The sequence below is a fragment of the Pangasianodon hypophthalmus genome, chromosome 20, assembly GCF_027358585.1.
Source record: "Pangasianodon hypophthalmus isolate fPanHyp1 chromosome 20, fPanHyp1.pri, whole genome shotgun sequence".
Lineage (NCBI taxonomy): Eukaryota > Metazoa > Chordata > Actinopteri > Siluriformes > Pangasiidae > Pangasianodon > Pangasianodon hypophthalmus.
In genome coordinates, this window is record NC_069729.1 from 5490712 (window position 1) to 5514727 (window position 24016).

The 24016-nt window shown below is 37.4% G+C and overlaps 1 protein-coding gene across 1 annotated transcript; it reads left to right on the plus strand.

The window, feature by feature from the left end:
* On the plus strand, nucleotides 1-20025 carry si:ch211-253b8.5 (dysbindin). Its single transcript, XM_026935416.3, has 5 exons — nucleotides 1-108; nucleotides 267-314; nucleotides 17729-17878; nucleotides 17969-18112; nucleotides 19282-20025. Exons 1-5 carry the CDS (start codon nucleotides 69-71, stop codon nucleotides 19533-19535), a joined length of 636 nt encoding a protein of 211 aa, XP_026791217.3. The 5' UTR covers nucleotides 1-68; the 3' UTR covers nucleotides 19536-20025.
* The last annotated feature ends 3991 nt before the right edge of the window (nucleotides 20026-24016 follow it).

Genomic DNA, 24016 nt, shown 5'->3' on the forward strand with positions numbered 1-24016 from the left:
CTCTGTTTTCAGTCTCCTAAGTTAGACTGTGTGTGACAGGGATGAGGGGATGAGCTTCATTTCTGTGAATGTGTCAGGATTCTGAACATGCTGAAATAGGCAGAGAAAGTGAGAGATGAGAGTATATGTTCTGGTGGAGATCATTTTTGCTGCTGATGCTTTGCACAGGGTCTAACTAAGGATCCAGTCCTGCGTGAGGCTTCTCTGATCCATCTTCTGTGTGTGTGTGTGTGTGTGTGTGTATATGTGTGCATCTGGAAACACAGGGATCATGAACTCAAAGGGGGCAAACCTACACAACAAACGTCAGCCATGTAAGTATATACTTCACTCTTCAGTGATCAAGATTCAAGATATTCACTTAAAATTCACCACATGTGCTTTGTAATATTTAATATAGAGGATAACACTTGATGTGTGGAGAAGATCTATTGACTATACAGTACGATATAACAAGTAAAACAGTAAAATATAATATACAGCAGTATAAGGCTACCTAAGTTTCTAAACAGTGAAATTTGCTTACAGTAAAAGAGCACTATTCATTATATATTCTATGTACTGAAACACTGTATCATGTCATAATTGGAGACAGTGCACAGACATATAGATTACAGCTATGTACAACATAGAGACAAATGTTTATACCTTAAAGCAGTGTTCAATATCGTGCCTGACTCCAGGTCTTGGTCAGCTGCAATATTCCGTGGTTCAATATTATAATAAACCCAATATAACTAATAAGCTAATTATCACTGCCATTATTTCATTAGTGGAATTAGTAACTGCATTGTGCTGTGCTCAATCCCAAGACTGAGATTGAGAAATGTTCTTTTATGGGGCTCAAGTCAGAGAAATGCTTCTCTAACACAATAAAATGGTCTAGCTTTAAGCTTCACTTATTGCTACAGTTTTAAGGTGTAGTCAGAGATTCAGCTTAAAGTTACATAACCGGCTACTACAGCAACAATCAGAGATTTCATCTTAAAGATGCAGTGAGCAATTTTAGCTTAAAGCTAAACTCAGTTGGTTCCTCACAGCTCAAAGGACCGGAGTTTGAAACTGAGCTCTGGTTATTCTCTTTGCAGCGTTTGGCATGTGTCTGTGTGGATTTCCTCCAGGTTCTCCAGTTTCCTCCTACCTTCTGAAAACATAGTTGGATTGGCTACGCTAAATTGCCCTGAGGTGTGCCCAGTATTCCTGTCACGGGTTATAGGTTTGTGACACTGTGACTTTTCCTGATATGTAGCTGTTACTGAAGATGAATAAATGAGTGTTACAGTCAGAGATTCATTTTAAAGATACAGTACAGTCAGGGATTTTAGCACTAAGCTTCAGGGTCTCTGGCTCGATCCTGAGCTCATTACTGGTTACTGTCTGTGCAGCACTTCGCATGTTCTCTCCATGTCTTTGGTTTCCTCTGGGTTCTCCAGTTTCCTCCCACATCCCAAAAACATACCTGTAGGTGGATTGGTGACTCTAAATTGCACATAGGTGTGAATCTGGATGTGTGTTATGCCTTGCGATGGACTGGCATCCCATTCAGGGTGTATTGCTGCATTATACCCAGAATTCTTGACATAGGCTGCGACTTGGATAAAGCAGAAAATAATTGAATAAATAATGAACACTACAGTGAGAGAATTCATCTTAAAGCTGCAAGCAGGTATTTCAGAGACAATCACCAGGATGCCTCAACTCTGAAGAACAGTGGATAAATGATTAAACTGTGCTAAAAAGCAAGAGTTAAAGGCATAAACGCTTTAAACTATGTTCACTTTTCTATTGCTTGTACAAAATTTGTACAAAAACACTTTGTCTCAGGGTGTGGTAGATCGGTTACTTCTCCAAAATTAAACAGCTTTACTAATATCATGCATGCTTGTGGCTTTAAAATTCCCCATTTTAACAGTGCTAAAGTGTATTGTGCAGAGGTTTTCAGGCACTCCTAATTCCTTCCCTTATTTGGAGTCCAGTCTCTTCAGGCTCTTTCAGATGATGTGGGCTGCCTCTGGTTAGATAAGTGATCATTCAGGCCAGTGCTAGTTTGGTAGTCTGGGAGCTGTTTGCACCAAACCTGCTGTCGAGATCAAGATTTCTTTCTATTGAATATTTCTTAATTCCAAGCAGAATAGTAGATTTGTTCAGACTTAAATCAAAACATCAGTGTGTGGTCATTTTCAGAAAATGGATCATGAGGACTTTTTGGTTCCCACACAATGCTCAGTCTGTTTGTATCATACTGCACTCTATTACACACTCATGCACATTTTGAGTATTGTGACCAGAAATTAGATCACAGAATGATAAATCACACATTATTGTGTCTTAGGGCCAAAGACCCATTGTGATATAGATACAGATAAATTAAGACTCTGTCTCAAGAACATCATGCTCTCAATCAAGTCCAGCTGGCAAGGCCCTCATGTGTGGAAATGTTTATCTTCCAAGGAATTCTGTTGCTTGACTTGTAATGGGTAAGCCTGCAGCCTTTAGGATGGAGTGTTCTCATTATGCCATACATAAATTACACATTGTACCTCCTCACAGTTAGTACCAAAATGGCTATTCCAAGTCCCTTCAATAATGCAAGTTATTTTTGCCGTGCTTGTATTTTATGAATTGGCCAGTGTCCAGTGTTTATCAGGAATACATTTATGAGTGTTGATTTGCTTACTGCAGTCTCTCAACTCATTGCCTGCCATCATGCATTTGTAAATAGAGCTCGAGAGCAACTGCCAGCTCTTTACTGCCACAGCTCTGTGTGCCAGCCTTAAATAAGTTGGCCAGTAAACTACTCTTGTCCTTTTATATAGTGCTACATCACTGTGATGTAGCCCTACTGAAGGACCAAGCAGTGAATTGGACACAACAATTCTGTAGAACAGCCTTGATTTAGTAGACTACACTGGAAAACATAGAGCCTGCAATCACTACATAGAAGGATATGTTTATCCGTGATTTATACATTAGTAACTCAATCTGTACTGGTATATATATAAAAAAAATCTCCTGAGGGTATGCTGTTGAAGGAAAAGAATCAACAATGTGGCAGTGTGATGTGACCTGATGTGAAGTTTTCCTTTAACAGCACATCCTGAGTAGCTTTATTCCTCTTATACCACAGCAGTTTGCCAATGCTAACATTTTAACATTTATTAAACAGTAACATTGTGTGTTTTTAGCAGTTTACAGTTACATATAATCTTGTGGATCATCATCGTTCTCTCATCAGCTTCATTTTTCTCTCTTGAAGTTAAGACAAAAATGTAGCTTTTCATGTTATCGAGAAACTCAAAGCCCTCCACCCTGAATGCTTTCCCATGGGGGAAAACTTAAAACTACAGCTTGGTAGTAGTTTATCTCTATCACTGAATTATTGTTCTGAAGCCCTGTCACTGAAGACTCCTTCCATCGGTTGCATTATAAAGGTGTTTTGAGGGGAAAAAGTAAATCTTAAGGGAGAAATTAAGTTCTAAAGTGCAAAACTGACGTACAGAATAAGTCTGAATTACAATTCTAATATCAATCGTAGAAAAACTGCAAATAAAATTAATAATTAATTTGTGGCATATTTAAGAACATTAGATTTAAAACTGTTATTTTATAAATAGAACATACAATAAATGCAAAAAAAAAAAAAAACAACAGAAAGTTTATGATTTAGTCCAGAAGTACATTGTTTTTCAAAGTACAATCTGATAGTAGTTTTTTTTATTTTTATTTTATTTGGGTACTATTCTCCTTTATCTTTTAGCTACCTAATGAATCCAGTCACTGTAACTGATTTCAGGACATTGAGAAAACAGCACCTGAAAGAGCACTGATTCAGAATCAGCAGTTTGATGTGTGACTGCAGGTTCATACACTTGTGCAACTTGTTTCCCATAAAAAACCCCAGACAGACGATGTAACTTTTCCCTCCTCAGTCTTTATCATTTTACTCTGACACTACTCATGCCTCGTCCACTCATTCCTCACTCCTATGAGAGATGGTCTTTATTACACTGAGCCCTAATTGTGCACTCTGCTATGTATGTCTTTTTATAGCTCATCAGAATGGGATTTGCCCTATTATTGACCTGCTCTTAAAGACCTCTATTGAGGAGAGGAGAGGGTTAACAATGAGGTCATTGTTGAGAGTAGGCAAGGGATCTGCTGGTGCTGGGTTGTGCTTCACCCCGCTTCTGATGCACACATACACACGCATGCATGCTCACACACTCGCGCCATCAATAATTTACTCCTGGATCCGTGCCCAAATGAGCTAGCTCAGTGGTTGCGGTGGAGGAGAGCAGAGCTGAAAAGAGTGCAGGGGAGATTGTTGCACTCCTCAAGCGCAGACATTCTTGTTATAAGAGAACGTGTCAGACTTTCTTTCGACTGTGTTGCTGTAATCATAAAGACTGTCCTGTGCTCATCCCAGCCATCTTAGTCACAGTTTACTCATAGTGAACATCCTTTCCAACACACTTACTACTATTTGACTGGAAAGTATACGGTTGTAGAAGAGTAATGATTTATAATCGCACTCACCGGTGCCATACAGAAAAAGATGGGTTCCGTTGTGAGTCCAGTTCCTCTCATGATTTCTTCCTCATGTCACCTCAGGGAGTTGTCCCTTCCAACTGTCGCTTCTTGCTTTCTCATTAGGGATCTAATGCTACATCTGGATTTCTGAAAATTTATACAGGACAGTCCATGCATTTCCATGTTCTGCTGAGGCTGACTTGAGAGATAAACGTAATTTAAGGCGTCTAACTAGATAATGTCCACATAATGATCACACTATTCTTAATGCAACGTTAAGTGCGTTTTGTGAGGATTTAATTCTCACATTGTTCACATTAGTATTCAGACTTTAGGTGTAACTGTTTCCAGTGCTATTCAGAGAGTTGTGTGAGAGTTACATGTGCAGGAGTTTGTTTCAGCATATTTCAGTTATGCAGGATTGTGACATTGGCTCAAGTGAGGAATAGCATGAAAGTCCAGCACCATTGTCTGACAGTTTTAATGTAACCATAGTATATCACACTGGAATTTATTCAAATACACTAAGAAAATACCATGGAATGCAATTCGAGGCCAATATTAAATACATAAATATGATGAACTATGAACTATTCATTAATAAATAGTAACATCATCCCTTTAAAGTCCACAGAAAGTTTTTTTTTCACAGAGAATATCAGAGGAGACAGCTTCTTAATCAGAGACCCCGCTTATCTCTATCACTGAATTATTAATGGGTACAATTTAAATTGATAATGGATTTATGGATAATATGTTAATTTGCACCCAGAAATTCGACTTAAGCGCCTGCGTAACCTGACTCTGAATACCAGTAACTTTCCCCACCTAAACATCAATATAACCTTTTGACTTAAGTGGCCAGCTCTGAATGTGACACAGTGTGTGTTAGTTCTCTGTTGCTTTCAGATTGAACACATAGTCTTACCTGAATCCAGTGTCATGAACCCAAACCAACATTGTCATCTGTTAAATCTGGCTACAGTCTGGACAGCTGTGGAATGTGAAATGCACACAGACAGCTGCAAGGCCAGGAAAGTATTTTCATTCCAGTTTACTCCGTTACTGCACATCTACACACTCTTTAGATTTTAAAAATGTCATAATGTTACAACACAGACACAGCACTCATAATGCACCATGTACTAAATCCACCATACCCCCATGCCACACTGTATATTATGATCTACAAAAACATATACAGTATGTACACATAAGAAAAGTCACTACTTTTCTGCTGACCTGGTTTTAAGTATATGATATGTAACCATGATAATAACTACAGGGTCTGGTTTAAAGTATGTGGGGTTTTCCAACAAACAGCAAGCAGATTTTTAGCCAGCCTGGGAGCCACACCCTGTGCAGAAACCAAAATAATGTATGAAAAAGATCATTTACAAGTACTAAAGTACTGTAGAAAGACCTGAGATTTTGTTGCTTAATTTTCTATAACAGCAGCTTTGACGGTAGTTCTGGCTGCAAGACAAATGTGTTTATATATATATATATATATATATACACACATACACACACACAAACTCACACATGTGTGTAATATGCACACACATTATTATTATTATTGTTATTATGGATGACCATGATGGACGATCGACATAAACAGATTTATAATTGTTGATATAGTGTAGTTTTCTGTGAAGAGATGTTTATTTAGTTTCCAGTGTCAGTGCTATGTAACAGTAAGGGATAAAGCTGTAACTTTAGTGTAGCTCTAAGTTTTCCACCTCGGGAGTGTCTTCAGGGCAGAGGGCTGTGCAGTTTCTCAGTAACATGACAAGCTGCAATTTTTTTTGTCTTATTAACCTCAAGAGAAAGACAGAACAAAGAGAGGCTGATGAAGGAACAACTGTTTCTAGTTGTTATAATGTAAGTTATAATGGGCTCTTGAAGTTCCATGACATAACAAAATGGACAAAATAGTATTCACTTAGGTAAACACTTTGGGAAGTGCTGTTATTGGAAAATAATTACCTTTGGAGTCATTGTTGTTTATTTTCCTATAACATGACCCATTGTGTTTTATTCTTTACTCATAAAAGAGGCTTAGTACTGCACTGAATGTCTGTACGAGTTACTGTAGCTCTTGTATGGGGAAAAAATATTAACATCATACATAGCATTCTCTGCTTGCTAGCTATGCATTGTGGTTAATGTTAACAATTAGCGTTATCATAGACACAGCCATATCTTAGCATAGCATTCGTTCCTCTTGAGTAACCACTATATCCTGGTGAGGATCACAACACGTGTTCTTAAATTGGATGTCTAGCTTTTTACATGTAGCTAAATCTGGCAATTTACCATTTTAGCTGCTGCTTATCATAACATGACTGATGTTTGATTGGTGGCTGAATGTAATAAAGTAAAAATATTTGCTATATGCATTGTATAACAAATTTATTCAGTTAAGAATGTACAGTGAGTAACACAGCACAACAAATTCAAAATTAAAAGATCCTGACTCTAGATTGTCCCAAGACATAAATGCTTATATGATAACTACAGACATGTTATGTCAGTCAATATATAATTAATTGAATAACCAGGTAGTTTTAACACACACATGCACATACGCACCTCTTCCGTATACCAGAACTGAATGATGTCATGCCGAGTTACACTTCCTCTCTTTCAGCATCTGTTGGTATCCTTCAAACTTTCCAGTAACTCAGTGCAGTAGCCTTTCTATATACAGCTCCTGGAAACACTTGCGTTTGTCTTGTCTTTACACTGTGTCATTCAGCTCATGGTCATGTTTGCTGTGTGACGTGATTCTTGTTGAATGGAATAAAAGCACTGAGGGGGGAAAAAACACGTGGCCATGCTGTTGTGGTTTTCTCAGGAAAAAGAATCGAGTAAGATGACCTTTGTGTTGCTCAGACTCATGCCGCCTCTTCAGTTGTGTATTGAGCAGGTTCACTAGCTCTCATGAAATATTTACGACAGTCTGTCAAATGGGCTGAGGAAAAGAACTAATAATGTAATAGAATGGACACTTGTTAGGATTATCTAAATTACAGCAAAGCTGATGAGTATAATCATTATCAATCTTCTGATAACTGAGATTGAGGAGGTATACTGTTTAATCCAACCTCCTGAATAACTGTGTATTATGATTTAATTTATACTCCATTTGCGTTAAGTAAAGAATAAAACCCTTGGGGGCGTGCTGTTGTAAGAAATTAACCAACCACAGCGTGGTAACTTTACCACGGGAAGATACCACAAAGTTCATGTTTGTTTCTTTTTTCCTATAAGGGCACATCATGAGGTGTATTTATTCCTCTTATACCACGTTGATTTGCCAATGATTTTCCTTTTTTTATTTATTAATAAATGACACATAATTCTTTTGAACTGTTGAGAATTACTGTCCGTGAGAAAAGTTAGTTCCTGTTTTTCAGTTACGTTATAGCAGTTACAAATATGGTGATTCCCTTACCACCCTCTCTTTTTTCCTCTATCTCTTGAAGTCTAAAATGAAGCTAATCATGGTGCTGTGAAACCGGGAAGGGCAAAGTCCTCTGTCCTGAAGACTTTCCCATGTCCGAAAACCTAAACCTGAAACTGGAGACTCCTTCCATTAATGTTAAATAAGCATCACTTTACAGGAAACTTCATCAAATAAACAAGTAAATAACAACACATTTTAAAAAAATTAAAAAAGTTTATTATTAGCCTTAGATTATGTACATGCTCTGCCATATAAGTACCTGTGAATGAATTGAGTTACTACAGAAGTGATAATGTATAAGAACGACTGCATTAATATGAATGAATTACAGCTGGAACTACTGTTCTGTACTGAGCTGCTATTCTAAAAATAAATCAACAGCTTCTGACTAATCAGAATCAAGGCTTCATCACCACTGTGCAATAATTAAAATATAATGATTGAACCCAAAGCCCTATTAGCAATTTTACATTTACATTTGGCAGACATTTTCAGATGTTTCCAAAGTGATTTGAGCTGAGCAGTTGAGGTTTAACGGTCTTGTGGTTAGGGGTCTGACAGTGGCAGGATAGCAGCACTGGGATTTGAACTCACAACCTACTGATTACTATCCTTAACTGCTGAGTCAACACTTCTTTTCCCGATGTCTACAGTTATTTCTACTCAGTTCTTTAGAAATAACAAAAGCTGAGCTGACGAGGTAAGGAAATGGCCCTTAAGGGGATGGCGAAGGGGATTTCCCCAAAGCACCACGCTGCACCATACTGATCTGAAGCCAGCTTGTGTATATTTATGTTTTCAGTTTAACTGAAACAGCTGACCTGAGATCAGTTCTTCCAAGGCGCTGAAAGAGGGCAATTCGATGCAGCGTGACTAGTGTGTCAGTGTCAGCTGGCTCACATGATTGGCTAGAGATGAGTTGCTGAGTCATAACAAGTGTCATCATCAGATGGAGATCGACAATGAGAAATGTCTGATGACACAAAGGAAGGTAAAGACAAGCAGTTCAGCCCTATCTAATCTCAGCTGGTCCACTGTTATGCAGTGTGTATACAACTGTACAGTGTAATTCATTCAAGTCAGAAACAAAGTGTAAAAGACAATAATATTAATCCAGAAAAATTGTCAAAGTGATACATCAGAGAATTACACACTACAGTTGTCATTCACTCTGGATGTAGAGAGTGTGATTTAATACTTTCACACCAAATGGGCCTTGTTGTATATATATCGTGTCCAAACACTACATTAGTTCTTTAACCACAGACCAGAGACTGTCCGTATTTTTGTTTATGTGGTCGAAAAATTGCTTTAAAGCATCTGGAAGGGTCATTTTCTCCAACTTTGTGCTGGTCAGGAACAGCCTGTGGGAGTGTTTTATTGTAGCTCATCTATAAAAACCAGCATAAAAAACCCACAGTCACTCCGACCAGCTTATGGGATGTAGCTTAAATGATCTCTGGGGTTTAAAGCTCTGTCTGGTGCTTCTCATGGGAATGCTGGAACACTAGTTTCCTGTGTCCTGCTACCACACAGCCCCGAGACAATCTGCAGTGTTTATTCTCAGAGACATATACAGCAATAAATTTAGCAGTGTGCCTTTGTTGGGGTTTTCACAGTTCCTATCCTCGTCTCTGGAGAGTATCAAGCCTGAGAGGTTTTGTGGAAAATGGAAAATGTTATGTATGAATGGGAAAAGCAATCGGATGCCAAGGCCATGTCGCTCTGGCTTTATTCTCTGTGCTTCGTAATAGGGGTGTGGTAAAGTGAGGACATAGCAGAAGACTGAGTGTATGTTATTGTTTCTATAGTAACGCATTCATTCATTCACATTGACCTGTACGGCAGATTCTCCACATACACGTGCATAATTGCTTTCTGTGAGATGTTTATTTAGCATTTTTAGAAGGCGTCTCCAGTATCAGTGCTTTGTAACAATCTGAGATAAATCTATTCTTTTGGGTTTTTGAACAGGATTGCATTTTTTTGTTTATACTGACTCCAAGTGAGCAAGAAAACAGAGAAGTTGGTGAGGGAACAACTGCTTCTGTGGTATATAAGAATAAAACACTGCAGGATGTGCTGTTATTAAAATAAACAAAAAAAAATCAATATAAAATAATCTAAACTAACTGTAACTCTGCTTTGTGGTGGAATGCATTACAACACGCCATTGTTGATTTTTTTCTACAACAGCATGCCCCACTGTGGGTTTTTTTCTTTACATAGATGATGACAAAAAAATGTTTTTTAAAGCAGCTGTTTGCAATTTTAGACACTCTGCTGCCTACAAGATAAATTGCCATTACAACAAAAAAAAAACTGACAAGTCTTTACTTCCCTTTACTCCAACTGACTAATTTTGTTGAAACTGCCTTTTAAGGGCTCAAAGCTAAGCAGCTGTGTTTTGACAATTGGCTATTTCTGTTTTCAGGGCCATAAAAGTATAAAAACAAGGCTGAAATAATAATAATAAAAACCCTAGTAAAATTCATCGCATGCAAACATTAGGAATCACAGTATTTCTAAGGTATCTTTGAAATTCTGTAATTATTTTAGGAACCGCACCTTTAAAGGAGAGATGGAACTCTCCTTTGGAACGCTCCAAAGGAAACGGAACTAATTTACTGTCTGTTTTAAATTATGAAGTAAGCAGATATAAACTAAATGGGTTGCTATTATAATAATTTGCTTTGAGACCTTTTAAAACAGCAAAACCTCCCGGAAAAACCACAGGCCAGGATATAGCATCGTTACTTTAGCAGTAAATGACCTGTGTGTGTAGAGAATGCACTCTTTTTGTGCTGGTACTGTGGGTTTCCAAGAAGCAGCTCTGGGTTTGGGTTTGTTAGCGTGGGCGAGTCTAGTGTGATTGCCGTGCCATGTCCGGTAGCCAGGCTCAAATCTGTCTCTTTACTCTAATGCCAATCCCACAGAGGGAATAAAAGAGAGAGGAAGCAGAGAAGAAAGAGAGGTTTGCCCTCTCCATTGGGAATGTCAAGTCGAGCCTCCTGGACGATCTGCTTTTTTTTTTTTTTTCTCACCGCATTCAGACTTGGGATCTTACTCACTCCCTCCTTCTTCATTCAAACCTCAGTGGACTAAATAGACACAGTGTGACATAACGAAGGAGAGAACGCTGAGCTAGGATCAGATGTGATTTGGCACATTATAAAGAGATCGAGTGTGAGAACGTTAACTTCAAATTAGTGGATGTGTGTGTGAGATCTAAAGGAGAACAGTGTTCTCATCATCATGTACTTGTTTACTCTCAGCGAGGTCACTGTAACCGTAACCTGGTTAAGACCTGATTTTTTTAATGTTTTGTCTTACATTTGGACAAATAAGGATGATAAAGAATTTTGACAAAGAAAACATTATGCATTTCAGTGCAGCAGTGATTTAATTTGTTAACCAATCAGTGAACCTCTTTATTTATGCATTTTAATGAAGAAACATCCCTGAATCATGTGACTTGACAATACATTACATTAGACGCAGGATCTGAAGGGGTCAATCAATTGACCACTCAGAATCATTAGAGAGCAGTACATCAATAATATTAGCACAGTAGCCTCATTTCTAACCATATCTAAAATTAGATGATCAAAATCTATTCTTCTAATGAAAGCTACCGGAAATGTGTGTGCGGGTGTGTGCATCCATGTCTGAGAAATAAACATCAGCAGCCTTTCTGTGTGCTGCAAGTGACTTGTTGTCATTATTAATCAGACCCCTGCTGTCTCTAAGCCTGACCAGAGGTGAAATACGCCATTCTTCTTTATGTAACCCGTGGACACAAGCGGGGCATCAGACACTCCAATCGCACAAATGCCATGCCATGCCATGCCAGACTAGTGGGCGTCCGGATGTGTACCACTATTTTTCAGCAGGTGGCTGAGCTTGTGAGCATAAACAGGCTGTAAAGTGGAGAAATAAATTGAAAACCTGAAGGCTGAGGGTTTGAGAGAACCTGCTGTGAGAGCACTTGAGCCATTCCTTGAGCTGGGCAATTAACCCCGAGTTAGTTCAAAGGAAGAAACCAGTGACCCTGCTTCTCCTTCCTGGCCTGTTGTGCAGCTACACGGGTTATTAAAGACGTTGAGCCGGATGCTAGTTTTAGCATTAAAAAAAAACATCGAAAAGAATGAGGAGTGAAAAGAAAAGCTGGGCAGTGGTGTTCCAGCTTTGTGTCCTCCCCTGCAGTTCCTGACCGAACAATGTGCCACTCAGCATAAAGCAGCGCACATGGACACACACCCTGACATGCACTCCCACTAATATGTCTCATGTCTGATTCTCCTGATGGTTGGAAGTGCCCTTCCCTTTTCACTCACAATTATATAAAAATAGCCACCTGGAGACTACTCTTAAATATTTTAAGCTGTGTTAGGTCAGATATAAATGCCATTTAAGATCTACTTAACTCTTTTCAATATGAATGTCAATCTAGAATCAGTTACACTCACCACATTCTATGCGTGAACACAATTCGAAAGAAATGACAGAGTTAGATTACTCAGAAAAGCTTACTAAATATGGGCCTTGAGGACAGAATGGCTTTTTTTGGCTATACTGAAAATGCAAAAGTTAAAAATCACACAAAATGGAGATGACATTTTTATTTATTGCAATGAGGGATGAGGGTGTGTTAGGCTTCTCAGATCTTTCTTCACAAAATTGGTAAAACTGTGTATACTAAGACTAGGTAAAAAAAAAAAAAACAACTAGGTATGCATCAATCCTTTTTTAGTTCACACCAAGTACAATTAAAAAATGTTTTGGTACTAGTCATTACTTTTGCTGAAACAGGTTATACAGAATGAATAGCTTACTTAGGAACATCATTGCACATTTTATTTAGCTCTGTTTATGCTGGTTGCTACTCTCTACTGCCAGAAATGAGCTCCTCATGTTCTAGGTTTAAGATTTTATGGCATTTAAACAGTATCTTTAATAGAGAGCACTTACGTGAGCCTTGTGGTCATGTGTGGTCATTAAAAATGAGCACAAGAGACCGCACTGAAAAAGTCACATCTTAGCGTGTGAAAATACCTTGAATATAGTCAAATTTAGCCAGTATTTCCTGATTTATTAATTAAGATTATTAAGCCTATTTCTATCTTTTTTTAACTAATTTCAAGCCTGAAATAGATTTATTATATTGGCAGGCAATTTTGCAATTTTTTTCATTTGTTTTTAGAAAGAAGCCAAATGTTCTGTCAATAGAATAAAATTTAAAGCTTCAAATAAGTAAAAATGTTTAGAAACAGGTTTACTAATCCTTGATTTCCTTTTCTGCAATCTTTTAATAGGAAACACTGGATAAATTTGACTGTACTCAAGATATTTTCACTTGCTAAGATGGCAATTTTTGCAGTATGTGAATTGCACAGCAAAGTGTAGACCCTGATGAGAGAGTGGAAAGGAAGAGTGTGTATTGCAGTGCTCAGTGCTTGCAGAATTGAAATGCTTATTGGGTCTATTTTTAATGACCACAATGACATACAATGTTTTATCAGATTACTGGTATTAGGAAGATTTTGTAGCTCCTTGTCTTGATATTGAGTAAATAAGGCTGGTAGTAGACTGATGGACTGATATCTGATAGCAATAGCGATATTGGTATTGGTGCATCCCTAAAAATATATATATATTCAAAAGTTTGCATTTGCCATTGCTATTATAATTTATAATATTGCCTCATATCATCTAAACAACTTTTGGATCATCTCATGTAATATATATTCCCTTATTCCCTTCCTGTTACTCACCACCTTCACATTCTTCTTTCATTATGTGTTAGAACTCTACCAGATGTTAATCATTGACTTATTAAAATATTTGCTGTTGATTTTGCCTTAGATAGTTGCACCTACATTTAATTTTACTAGGTTGGAATGCTATATTTTATGGCAGATAAACTGTAAAATAGAGGTAAATCTTGCGTCCCCCCATTCAAAAACCATGGGCGATACAAACTTTTGCACACTAAGGTAGCCTACTTATTTCACAATAATCCAATCTGTGCTATAATTACTTTAAATGATTCCAAACAGCAGTTAAAACAGAGTTTGTAGCTACATTAGTATATGTGAGAAAAAATTTTGGATGCCAGAGAATGTCTGAATGTACATCTTACCTTTGACCACATGCGAGTGTGTGTTTAGTGCAGAGAGCTAGTATTGCTCTAATATGGTCGTTTGTACAGTTTATTGCCTCTGAACTGCATCAGATTGGTGTGCTAACAGACCTGCGCAGAATAAAGTGATAAACTTTTATCAGTTCTCATATCTAAATGGAGTGGTTGGTTATATAAAAAGAAATCTGAACGTAACAAATGTTAGCTATATGCTTATGTATATGTTTATGTTGATATATTTTAAAAATATGTTGTTCATGAAAATGGCCTCCTGGTCAGGTTCTGCTAGTGATATTTACAGTTATGTTGACTCGATACCTCAGACATCCAATGATGTATCTAGTAAATACTACTTGAGCTAATAAAGTATAGGAATGACCTTTTACACACTGACGGGGATTATTCTGAAGGGAAATGGCAAGAAAAGATGATGAGGGCATGTTAAAAACAGCGCCGGAATGCAGCATTAGCACACACGCACACACACGAACACACATACACACACACTCACGGTCTGATAGCCAGAGAGTGAGTCAGAGTGACATCTTCGTCCGCTGGCTGACTCGCCGTCCTCACACACCAAGGGGTCACTGACTGTTCCTGATCTGCCGCAGAGAACACACACTCTGTTGCCAAATGTGACAATTCATATTTTTTCAGGAAACTGAAACAAAAAGCCAGGATGTCTGCATCATTAGTCATCACATTTTCATTATTACTGAGCAACCGACTGAAAAATGTGGACTTTTTTCTTCTGGCAGATGAAGAACAGGAATTCCCCGAATTCACACGCATATTTTCAAAGTTAAGCCTTTTGAGTGAACATAATTAGACTGAATGAGATCAATTTAGTGTGATGTGTAACTTCAAAAAGCCGTTTCACATCAGATTGCCCAGCAGACACAAACATGCTTAACTCAGTGTAACTGCATTCCTGAAAAACCATATTAACTCTCTAAGAAGAAAAAACATGGCTAATCACATTATCTATGAGGGTTCACAGAATTTAAAATTAAATAGATAAGCCTCAGGAATCCAAAATATCAGCTGTGTATATCATGCAGAAGACTTAATTAAACCCGTTCATGATACTTGGTGAACGTGTGACTTTCAACAGTTGAAAATTAAACGGGTTTAAATGATAAACTCCCTTGGGATGGCAGATTATGATTATATAGGTTGATATTTCAGGCAGATTTATTAATTGAGCATTACATATGAGCTCAGTTAAGTAATGTCATGAAGATATTAGTATTTTAGCTGCAGAATCTGCATGCTAAGCTGGCTATGCTAACTACTATTAGCAATAAAAAACAATCCTTTGGTTATTATGTTATATTTTGACTTTTTATTATGTTATATTTTGACTTTTATAAGTTTGACTACTGTTTAATTAGTCTCTGAGAATATGACAATCAATTGTAACAAACACAAGCTAATTTGCTAGCAATCAACTAGCTGAAAATAGCTAATGCTGCACTATGCATAAGTGTACATCAGGGACTTTGTTTTGTGTGCTTTAGTATTTGCTGTGATAATCAGTGTACACATGTGGAAGCCACATGAACCGTCAGCTTTCCCAGCACAGGCTAGTCTTTACGTTCTTCCTAATTTGACCGAGGCTTGGAAACCCAATCCAAATAGCCCAATCTAGGCCTGTACGCTCTAATTACGGCTTAATCCCGGAATGCTGTTTTTGTGCGGTTCGATGTATTGATGGTCACTAAAGGGAAAAGTGTAGCTGTGACATTTTAAAGCAATAGTTCTTATACCTGGTCATGGAGTACCACCACTGTGCTGCAAATTTTAAATTTTATATTCTCACATTATACAGTATACATAGTGTACCACATAATTCTTTTAGAAATTTGATGCATAATTTATATAAAATATGTGAAAATATACAGCATTCATTCAGACTTTCCTATATTAAGAAATAAGGGGGTTTTGCATATAAAATTTAGGAATTGCATTCTGGTAAGCTTACAATAAGTGAATAAAAGCAAAACATTCAAATAGAATTGTTCTGAAATACATACATTTTACATGTGATTGTGTTTTTCATGTCACTATGTGAGTTATATATGCTCACATGTGAAATCTTAATTCCAGTGACATTGTGTGAATAATATAATATGATCACATGTGAGAAATAAAACCACTTGCTCTAAATGTGAAAAATTAATGTGAAAATAAAGGAGTTGTGTGAGAAATTTACTTGTGATAAAGGAATTATGACAAATTAACACATGGAACATAAAGTATCATGTTAAAAGGTAACACGTGGAAATAAAGGATCGTGTGAAAAGGTAACACATGGAAATAAAGGAATCATGTGAAAAACAAACTTGTGGAAATAAAAAGAATCTTGTGAAAAGCTAAAACATGAAAAAAAAAAAGAATCATATTAAAAATTAACTTGTGTGGATAAAAGAATCATTTGAAAAATGAAGATGTGGAAACAAAGGAATAATGTGAAAAATGAACATGTGAAAATAAAAGAATCATTTGAAAAATGAACATGGAAATAAAGGAATCATGTGAAAAATGAACATGTGAAGATAAATGAGTCATGTGCAACTAATCACTAAACTGATCACTGTGTGAAACATAACACATTAAGTGTCTAAAACCAGTTTTCTAGTTAAGGTTGCGCTCTTTCTGTTGTGTATATTTATGTGGTTATAATTGCCGATGAGTCATTTACTCCGACTCCTGCGTATGCCTCCATAAATAGCTGAGAGGCAGAGGTCTCGTGTTCGAGCAGAGGGTCAGACTACTCATCTGACTAATGGATGATGCAGAGACAAAACAAGTGGGCACTACTTCAATAGTGTATTGTAATAATGTATTCTAATATAATGCTGATTAAGAGGTACAATGACACAGGCACATACCCGTGCACACTAAAGCACACACACACATGTCATGTTTACAGTATGTCCTGCTTTCCTACTCTTCTTAACAACATTAACCCATTAGCTGTGGGGTGTGTACATAAGACATATACACTTACAAATATGATCCAAGCCCCTCCTTAAGCCCCAGATTCATAATGCACATTCATAATAGTTGGACATTTCCTCATCTCATTTTTCTTTCCTCTCACGGCTCTCCTCTTTAGGCTATTACCGTGCTCCTGATGTGGGGAGTAAATGTGATTGCACTTCCAGCCCAATCAGATTAGCAGCCATAGAACTGACAGATGCTGTGACTGAACTGCACGCCTTGACAGATTTATGGCAATATGAGATGACTGAGGGCGTTGTGTATGTGTGCGTTTGTGCGCACCAGAGTTGCTACCTACGGACCTACCTACAGATAGAAACATATCGAAGCCAGAAATAGAAGATCTATTCGTTTTAATAGGGATTACATTTTATGAAATAAAATTGAGTCCTGGTACAAATTCTGGCACCAACAACGATGGAGCAATGGCTGACTGTTGCTCCCTGGTGGTGGTTTATGTATTTACTATTCATGCACTCCAGGCTGAAAACTGAAACCTCTCAAGAAGTGATCACTAGGGGCTTCCTAATTAGTCTGGGAAATCTTTGCTTGTGCATATTTTTTGTGTTTCCCAGCTGAAACAGAGAACACACTGAGGCTTCCGGACATGGACGCGGCCCAGCAGCTGAAGCTCAGAGAAAGACAGCGCTTCTTTGAGGAGGCGTTCCAGCACGACGTGGATGTTTACTTCTCCTCAGCACACTTGCAGATAGATTACAAGAGGGGTGAGTAAAGCACAGACACTGTTAGAATAATTATTAACAGATTATTAATTCTTTTTATGATATCCGAGACGTTTTTTCCATGCTCCGTAGCTCCCATGAGCAGCATCTCGTCCATGGAGGTCAACGTGGACATGCTGGAGCAAATGGACCTTTTGGACATTTCAGATCAGGAGGCCCTGGATGTGTTTCTCGCCTCGACTGAGGAGGACGACGCATGTTCATGTCCGCTAGAAGGTAGCAATGGACAACTTAAAATCAACAGATCACAGATCTTTACATTTTTTTCATGTCCCCAGGCATAGTCCATCAGGAGCAATCACTTACAAGACAGAATTTTAGATTTTTTTTTTCTTCTACCATCTGCTGATTTTCGACTGTCAGCATGGACGGACAAACTGGGGAAAAATTCATTCATGTATTCACTTTCAGTAAGCACTTTATCCTGGTTTTACACATATTATGCTGGCATGACTACATTCTCATATTTTTATTACAGAAACATTAAAAAGCAATATTCAGTGTACTTTATTACATTTGTATGGTTGTTCAATTTATATAGTGCTTTTCTAACAACCAAGGTCGCTTTATTGTACAGCATATTACACCTTAAACACGTTTTGTCCATTTCAGTTTCATATTAGTGTGTATTGTACTACTTTAGCCACATAAAAGTAAAAAAAATAAATAAATAAAGTCTAATATAAACCAACAAAGTGTCATAAAAAAAACTAACTTGAATTTCTAAGCAATAATGAAAATAAAATTCAAATATGAAAACTAATTTAAAAATTACGCTAAATATAAAAATGTCTAGGGCAGGGCTACTGAATATGTAGTCAGTTTCGTATGTTCTCCTTCAGAATCAGAATCAGAATCAGCTTTATTGGCCGAGTATTCCTGAGTGTACAAGGGATTTGTTGCTGGTTTATAGTGATCCTACAGTACACACTTCCACACACAAACACTAAACAAGACATAGAGTAATACAAAACCTAATGACAGCTACCACATGACAGTTTACAGTGCAAACATAACACAATCTTTATCCTTCGTCCTCTTGACTGTGTGGGATTCCTCTGGGTTCTCCGGTTTCCTCTGACCTCCCAGAAACATGTTGGTAGCTGGGTTGGTGACTGTGTGTGTGAATGTGTGTATATGGTGCTCTGAGATGGATAGGAGTTCCATCCAGGGTGTATTCCCGGCTCCGGATCCACCACAGCCCTGACTTACTCAAGATAAATGCATGATTAAAATCTCTAGCAACACTGGTTAAAACACTACAAACTGCAGTGAGTCAGGGGTGAGGTCTGAAAGATACCTGGCACTAACATCATAAAGAATTTTAATACTACAACCATCCCTGGTGATGACGCTAATGGCTGTAACTGTGATTTCTCCTCTAGGTCTTGGCGGCAGTAGCGACATTGATGCTGCGCTGAGGGAAGAAATCTCCATGAGAGTCCCAGACACCTGTGAGCTCAAATCACGGATATCCTCCACTTCCTCCACCGCCACCTCCGACAGCCAGGGGGAGGACGGAGCCGAAACCCCCGTGGTTCAGTCGGATGATGAAGATGTTCATGATGATGATGGGCTTTTGATAAACGGTACACCTCCAGCCAGCGGTGCAGGAAGAGAACCTGAGCTGTCACTATGAATGGGTCACCAGTTACTTCTGATGAATCGTGTAGCCCAATGTTTGTGTGCTGTTAAAGACTTTCTCTGGTAGGTTGCCTGGTTCTAGCCAAGTTCTACTGATCATAAACTTAAATGGATTCTAGTATGCTCATATTTCTTCGTCTATGATGAAAATTTCTGTTCACCTGAACTGCTGCTGTAGATTATAGTGCTTATAGACGTTTGCATATAGGCCACGGTCCATCTTGTATTACTTTTAATGACTATGTAATGGGAGAGTAGCAAAATCTCATTCACTACAAATTAATGACGGCGGTATTAGAAATATACCATTTGGCTTAGTTTTCTGCCACATGAAATGTGCATCAATATACTGTGCATTACTGTCCAGTCTCAGTCTTCATGGCTCTGTATTTTTTTTTTTTCATGCCTTGAAGTCATGTCTTTACTTGATCTCCACAACACGTAATATTTTTAATATCAAAATAAAGGCAAATCCAACATTGGAATATTGGTATTTGAGTATAACGCATGTTTACGTGTAGTATGTATTCAATAATGACTGTTAATGAAAGGCAGCATGGAATATAATTACAGAGACTAATTAAGTTCACACTGTTTGCTGTTATTAACTACATCCACACATAGCATGGCATAATTGCGATAATAATAATGCTGATGTAATACCCATTTAGACATCTTTGTAGAGAAATACTTTCATCTCAGAATTGTAAGATGTATTGCTTTGGTCTAGGCAACTGTTAACTGTTTATCTACAGTTGATCCATTCATTTATTCATTCATCCTCAGGAACCACTTTATCCTTGGTCATTACGGTAAAATGCTTTCATTTTGAAATTTTAAAAGCTTTACTGCATCATATATCATTTTGCCCAGGAAACAATCATAATATATTTAATGCCACATAAGAACTGCTAAACATTTAAGGTATGGCCACCCAACTGTAGTTAGTTAAATTAAGCCCTTAGGACACTGGATAAGGTCCCTTAATTGGATAAATGTAAACTAGATTGATAATTCTCAGTAAGGTCCAAAGTTATATTGTTGATACTACAATAATAATAAGTGCTTTGGCACTGTTTGAAGGCTATACATTAAATACAATAAGTCACACTACTTTCAAGCTCTAAACTTCTACAAAATGTGCTCATTTTACCTGTTTTAATTGTTTTGATAAAGATTTAAAAAAATATATTTAAACTAATATAATTTTAATGTGCAGATTTATTAGTATGTAGCCTATATGAAGCACTAGGTTGTTTTATGTAAAGAATAAAACATGATGGGGCATGCTGTCAGTGATGACTTGGTGTGCTGTGGGGCAACGTGAAGTGGAGTTACTGTTGCCACCCTGAAGTTGATTATTTTCCAATAACAGTACAGCCCACAGTATTTTATTCCTCTTATACTATGGCAACTTGCCAACGATTACAATTTTTTAAAAATTAAAGAGCAATATGTCACATTTACAACACTTACATTTAATGAAACAAGTTAGTTCCTGTTATCACTTATAGCAGCTAGAAACAGTCGTTCCCTCAACAGCCTCTTTTTTCTCTCTTGAAGTCAGTAAAACAAAATAAAATGCAGATTGTCACGTTACCGAGTATCCACAAATCTCTCCATCCTTTCTCATGTTTTACCTCTGACTGTTACAAAGTGCTGACACTGGAGACTCCTTCCAAAAATGCTAAATAAAACGTCTCCTCACAGAAAACTACATCATATCAATGATTTCAGGATTTTTGCTTTCTGTAAGTGAAAGCATTCTCTAGTGAGTAGTAAGAGACTTCCCCGACAATGTTTTGTTTTTAGCTTATCATCTTTAATGTTACCCCTTATTCAGGACTTTCCATTCTCTCTGTGGTTTGGGTCTGTGAAGTGGTAGGGGAAAAAAAAAAAAAAAAACCCAACAAGGTCAAACAAACTGGACTAAAACCCGTTTCACAGCTTTGCACTCTGAGAATGTGATCAAGTGATAAACACACTGTGCACTGACAAAGTTCAAACTCTAACCAAGCTCAGTTACGCCTTCACCGTGTATCGCTCTCATTACTACTGTGAGCATAAAACAGCACGTTCATTTATTATAGCAAAAACATACAAAATGAATGCAAGGTCATTTAATAAAGGATTTTATCTTCTACAAGCCACAAGGCAGTCTGCCAAAGTTCCTGAATAAAATGTGGATTAATAAGCCACACAACCAGTTCACAAGTCTCTATTTCACATAAGATAATTAACACTGTGAGCAAGCAGCATGACTTCATTAGTCGGGTCTCAGGAATATCCAGTATAAATGTTTGCCTACTTTTTAACTCGCTCGCTGGATTTGCAGCTGGGAATCGCTTTGGATAGCCTATATGAGCAAATCTGACATAATGTATTAGGGTATTAAAACTTAAACTTTCAGCACTGACACTGGAGACTTTATTTTGTTTATGTGGAATATCCGACATACAGTTCCCTGTTTTAGTTGTTACCGTTTAGAAACTATAACCTATTAGAACAAGTGCATTAATATAACCCTTATAGCCGACACTTCTGTCAGAGCCGCTGTTACAGAAAATTAATACACCGTTATTTAAACACCTTCTGATCAGAAGGTCCTAGTGCTTTACAGTGCTGGGGTATAGCGAAATAATTATAATGTATAAAGACATAATTATATGAAAGAATATACACTATTCATTAACACAAACAAAATTTCCTGGATCTCTAATAACAAGGATCTTGAAGCACTTTTTGTCCCAATAAACTTCACTACAAAGTGTGCTAGTCTTTTCCAAACAGGACACAAAGGTGACGTAGTTGTTGAAAGTATTGAGCAAATAGTTATGATAACATAAGATAAGTTGATTACTAATCCCTTTTATTGATGCAAAACCAAGTGACTTTCACTAACGCCTTCTTAACCTACTGTTAAAGTGCAAAAGTTTACACACCCTCACTTTGAAATGATGACATCAAGATGACATTTAAAGATTCCGTTCCCTCATCATAATATATACAGTGGTCAATATGTATTATTAGTGGGGGAAAAAAGTGAATTGAGAGTAAAGACTGTTGATTATGAATTTTTTGGGCTCTCTCCAGCAGTTTTTTCCAGTTATTTTTCTTAGACTCTTTGGTTGTGTTTGTGTATTTTCTTTACATTTCCGAATAGTTATTATCACTATGTTTATACCATTCTTAAGTTCTTTCTAAAAAGTCAGTATTTTCTATTTTAGGTCTTATGAGAGCCATTTGTCTTATCTTATTGACTCTTGACTCGCATAGCCAGGGGATCAGTGATTTTTTAAAAAAGTTTTTAAAAATTGTTACAGCCCTGGAAATGACAAATTATTATTACCAATTAATATAGTTATTATTGCATTATTATAGTTCTTAGCCTGTTTGACTGGTCACTTAAATTGAATGGGTTTAACCCAAACCTCAAAAAAAAAACAACTCAAAAACAAGTAGCTTATAAATAACAACAACTTGGACCTAATGTGTTCTGTTGATGGAAAGTTCAGGAATAAAAAGCTCTATGGTTCCAGTAAATAGCTAAATATTATTGTACACATTTAAATAATGAGCCTAATATTTCAATAGTTGTAGTCTGTAAATTGTATTTTACACTTAAAATGGTCCCAGGGTGCAAAAATGTTTAACAGCCCTAAGTTAGTTCACAAGGTTTGAACTTGCTAATAAAAACAGCATGTAACTTGAACTCGACTCCTGGAATATTTGTGTTGTAACAAGGTTTCAAATCATGGGATTTGTACATAACAGAATCAAATGTATGTGTTGTGGCTGTTATTGCATAAAAAACAAGGCTGTGAGTGGATGTGAGACCTGCATGCCCCCTGTGTTGTGTTGGATTGTATTGGTGGCAAAGCTGTGGCGCCTTTTTTTTTTTTTTTTTTTTTTTTTTAAGAGGTTGGGAGGTACTTTAAAAAAACACTGAAATTTGCCAAACAAGAGGAACTCCAGGACCAGGGTTGGGAACCTGTGCGTCATGTGATGAACTTTTGCAACAAGCAAGCATAGGAAACAGTAATCCTCTTTAAGTCACTTGGGCAAATGGTGTCATGTAGAGCTGCGCAATATGCTTTTATGACTCTGTGTCTGAAACTGTGCCCTATAAACATCACCTAAAGTGCATCATAGGTATAATGTGCCCTCTAGGGTAGAATATTTGGACATCTTAGCTGTGGCATTGTGGGATTGCACAGAAAGGTATACAATACGCCATAAGTTCCAAAATAGTGCAGAGAGTATCTAGGGCAAAGTGGGGACTGTGACTTTTTAAAATGTACTTACAGAGGTGGAATTCAGACCCACCGTTAACATTTATTATTGGGTTCTTGGTTACTAGTCACTCCGGTTTCCTCCCCCAGTCCAAAGACATGCGTTGTACGCTGACTGGCCTCTCTAAATTATCTGTAGTGTGTGAATGGGTGTGTGAGTGTGTGTGATTGTGCCCTGCAATGG